This window comes from Oxyura jamaicensis, chromosome 2 (assembly GCF_011077185.1).
Source record: "Oxyura jamaicensis isolate SHBP4307 breed ruddy duck chromosome 2, BPBGC_Ojam_1.0, whole genome shotgun sequence".
Classification (NCBI taxonomy): Eukaryota; Metazoa; Chordata; class Aves; order Anseriformes; family Anatidae; genus Oxyura; species Oxyura jamaicensis.
Genome location: NC_048894.1, coordinates 106,405,697 through 106,410,007, shown reverse-complemented (window position 1 = coordinate 106,410,007; position 4,311 = coordinate 106,405,697). Strand labels below are relative to the sequence as shown.

Here is a 4,311-nt window from a genome sequence, read left to right as displayed (position 1 = left end):
GTTTAAGGAAGGAATAAATCGAGTAAAACTCAAAACAGTACTCCAGATAACAAAGTTTTCTGCCACCAAAGACAATAAAGGCTACAGCAAAAACAAACAAAAGACACACATCACAATATACACATATTGCAGTCTTCTACTTGTAAAAATATCCCCACATTTGCCAGCTCTTCTGCTTCACAAAACCCTCCCCCAGTCACCCAGGCAGACAACTGGCTTGTTTTTAAGGATTAGCCAGAACCGATTTTTCTCCCTAGACATCTCTTATTTCACTGCTGTTAGAAGGATGAGGGTGGGTGACTGACATTCAGAAAAGCTGAAATGCCAGCTGCAACCCTTCACATTTTTCAGTGGCCAGTCTTTTTCTGAACAGTAACTTGGAATCCATTGGTCAGAACACACCCACATACAGCAGGGATCCCTTCTGAATCTTTGTTACCTACTTTGGTGTTTTAAGTACCTCAAAGACCTGGCTCCCAGAACACAGCTTTCAACCTAATATTCGCCCTCTCCTATTTACTAGAATTAAAGTCGAAATCTTGCCATTAATAGTCCAAGAAAAGGAAAAGTAACACCTCCCCTTTTACCCCCTCAAAATTTGTCATCATTGAAGTCTAGAAGCCATATCACAAAGACCCCAACCCTTCTTCTGGCCTTATTTCATCCTCAGGAGTATGTCCCCATGAGCCCAAGTATTCTAGGAGCTAAACATCACCCAATACATCACCCAAGTACTTCTAGGAGCTAAAAAGCTCAAACTCTGAGAGGGGCCTAAGACATCCCCCTGAAATTTAATGCTAGTTGACTACACAGCTCCCTTTGGCCCCATTAGAAAGGTCAACACAGCAGAACACTGTCAGGTACTTTGAGCCCACTTTTCAGCATTCCTTTGAACATCTGGTTAACAGAAACTGCTAGTGTAATTCTCTAAACCAAACAAAGCCAGTATGAGGTCAAAAATATTTCTCACTTCAATTTATTTCAAGAGAAAAGCTATGTTTTCTGCAAAGCTTGTATTCAACAAAATACTCTGTGTGCATCCGTTTTTAAAGAAAATATTTTATTACATTATGGGAAAAAAAGCATAATCATCCAAAGTTCGTATTGTTAAAAAAAATTGAAAATTTACTTTAGACAGCGTGTCGGTATATTCTGTTCCGCATGGGAATGATAAGAAGACTCTATATCATTACTAGATATTGCACAGTCTGAAAGAAACAAAAACAAATCACATGATCTTGGGAACCATCTCACATTATGAAAAACCTACAAAGGAAACATTAAAAAAAAAAAAACAACACACACAACCCTTTCTTTCTACAGTAGCTTTAAGTTTGTAATTCTTGGAATGACCATATTCCACTGAAGACCATCTCAGTGACAGGAAGCTTCATTTCAGCAATCCCTTGTGCAAATAAGATTAATAAAAAAAAATAATAATAATGCAGTTAAGTCTCTTGATATTGTGTGGGTGGCAATAACCACACAGCTGTTAGATCCCTGCCTGGAGACAAAAAAAAAAAAAAAAAAAAAAGATGGGGAAAGAGAGGGAAGGGGATTTAGGCCATAAGTTTTGCCTGCAACTCCATCTCTGCCGCCCTTTTGAGTGCAACATCCACCAGTAGCTGGAATCCACTGAAATCCTGATTAAGGTCTGGTGGGGTTGGAGGAGGAGTGTTAAAGAGCCCACTTTGCGCGTTCGCACCAGGTCCCAGTTTAGAGGCGTCCTCGTGGTAGGAGAGGGAGCTGTCTGTGAAGGCGTTGGCCGGGGGCTGCTGCAGGTCCGTGGTCTGGCCTACATCAGCTGGCTGGCAAAAATGGAAAGGGGCATCTTTCAATGCAGTCACAGTTGTGTGGCAAATCACCGAGGGCCGAGCTAGGACCGATCCCGGGGACGCAGGCTTGGATGAGGACACAGTCTTGCTGAGTGCAGCGGCGGCGGGAAGGAAGGCGCTCTCCTCCAGCAGGGGAATGAAGGTCTTTGTGCTCATGGAGGACTCCACCAGGCCGCCCTCGGGAAGCTTGGTCCCTCGCCGCGAGATGGTGAACTGGTTTGGGTCTTTGCCATCCTTCCTCAGCATGTCAGGTAGGAGCCTGCGGCGTGCATTGATAAACCAGTTGCAGACCTGGGAATACAAGGACATCTTAATTTCTACCTTCATTCACTTCCAACTATGTGCCACTAGAGTCGTTGGGTTAGATTAATGACTCCCTCCCAGCAGTTTGAGCAGTTTCCTCAACCACAGAACAAAGGAGGCCATGGGACAAGCTCTGACACGCCTGGCTAAGGCCTTTCCCTTGTCCCCGCTCTACCCCCAGCTCCCCGCTCCTTCTGCGGAAAGCCCCAGGACATCTGAAGACGGCCAGCCTCAGCCCAGAGGTTTACCTTTTAACTCTGTGCACACACATTAATCTATTAGCCATTGTTCCCTGCGCTTAGGTTAATTAACAACAGGAAAACCTTTTCTCTCTGAAGAGGGCCACTCCTCCCACAAATAGTTACTGATTTTCCTTGTTCAACTGACTGTGTCGACAGACATAACATGAATTACCTCATTTAAGTTTGTCCTTGTTTAAATATCAAACCAGTTTCCTGGGCGATACAGGATAGTTTATAGTTTAACGTCTTTTTTGTGTTTACTACATGAAGGTTTTCTTTATGATGTTACACAAAGGAAATTTTACTTCACAGCCAATTACAGAATTTGTACTAACGAACTAATCTGGAAAAAAATAAAGCCCAGAAGCCAACGCAAGCACTCTATATTTAGCATCTGTCCAAACCAGGACTTGCACAAGTCCTCCTACAACTACCTTCTCACGAGGTGGAAAGTGGCAATTGCTCACAGCTCTTTCACCAAGGGAGATCGCAGAAGACAAGAATGTTACATCCAGGGGACCTCACAGTTGCCAGCGGTATGGCCTCAAGGTGAGAATCCAAAAACAACCACATAAAAGCCTGATCGCACCCATGCTAATGCACTTGAGTAGCTCTATCCATACAGGTTGTTCCACTGATCTTACTGGAAGTCGTCATGCACGTAATTATAAATATTCTTGTTCTACAGGAATGAGCCTCAAGTTGCCGTTTTAGAAGCAAGGAGTTATATACTCAGCTGTGCATCGATCACCATAAAACCTCTGTTGACAAATTAATCCCTTCTCCTCACAATAAATTACCTTATACAGACACTTTATGTCTTTTTGACCCCAATTCTGCAAAAATTAGCATTCATGTTTGAATTCATGACTGTCTGTTCTCCCAAAGAAGTGATTTTATTCCCAGTAAACAAAGATCACCGTAACACACAATTCATCTGCATTTCTCCTTACAGCTGTCAGGAGAAGAGTACTGATTAAAAAAAAGGAAACGTCACATAGAGTATAAATACTTAAATCACTGACTAGACAACAGGTAAATTAATAAGAAAACATTTCCTTTAACCATAAAGAAAAGGACTGCTTTATTTGAATACCTGTAGTGTGGAAAGGTGTGTTTGCCGGGATAACAGCACTTTTTCTTGCTCTGAAGGATAAGCATTGTATCGGTGCTCATACAGCCAGTCCCGAAGAATCTGGACAGACTCCTTGGGCAGGTTGCCACGTCTCCTCCGTTTGCCTGAGCCAGCAGATGAGGAAAGATCCAGTGGGACATCCATAGTGTCATCATCCTCTGTTTCGCTGCCTGATATTGCAACTACACCTGCAATTACAAAAAGGAAAGCACCATCAGCCTCCTACCCCAGTCAACTATTTAGCTTCAGTATTTGATGTTTCAGACACTTCTTATTACATTAACTAACCACCTTTACCATCAATCATGGCACAGCCTTTATAGGGGATTTATCCTGTAGTGTTAACTTGTCAAGCTGTAGCTTTTCTGTCAGTTGAACAAAAAGTAGTACCAATGCGACATTCCTAAGGGAATTCTCTGTAAACCCTCATTTTCTTGTTCCCTTAGCAACCTTTTATCTGCTGCATGTTATCAGATAGCTTCTATCTAACGCCAATATTGTCCAAATTTGCTTGCTATGGTATGCATCCAACACTCTTGAAGGATAACCAGTGGCTGGGCAACGGGCCAACAGACAAAAACTGAAAAACTATACACCCAATTCAAGTGAAGGGTTATTTAATTACTCCTTAAAATGCTGATGCTTCCCTCACGGGAGAGAGGGCTTGTAGATTTATAAAAATTAATAGCTCATTCCAGAACTATTAATAACAACTAATGGAGCAAGAAAAGAAAAAAAAGGAGAATTGTGTCTGCCTCCATCCTCATGAAACTCTCATTTAGTTAAAAAAAAAAAA

General features: G+C 42.2%; 1 protein-coding gene across 4 annotated transcripts in view; it reads right to left on the bottom strand.

The window, feature by feature from the left end:
• Nucleotides 1–1,043: 1,043 nt before the first annotated feature.
• TGIF1 (TGFB induced factor homeobox 1) overlaps nt 1,044–4,311 on the bottom strand; it is a 9,290-nt gene continuing 6,022 nt past the window's right edge. For all 4 annotated transcript variants that reach the window (XM_035318474.1, XM_035318472.1, XM_035318473.1 and 1 more), the window contains 2 exons: nt 3,477–3,703; nt 1,044–2,126 (listed from right to left, as the gene is read on the bottom strand). In XM_035318474.1, coding sequence (XP_035174365.1) covers nt 1,560–2,126; nt 3,477–3,659 — 750 coding nt within the window. In that variant the 5' untranslated portion in view covers nt 3,660–3,703 and the 3' untranslated portion in view covers nt 1,044–1,559. The remainder of the gene's footprint in view (nt 2,127–3,476; nt 3,704–4,311) is intronic.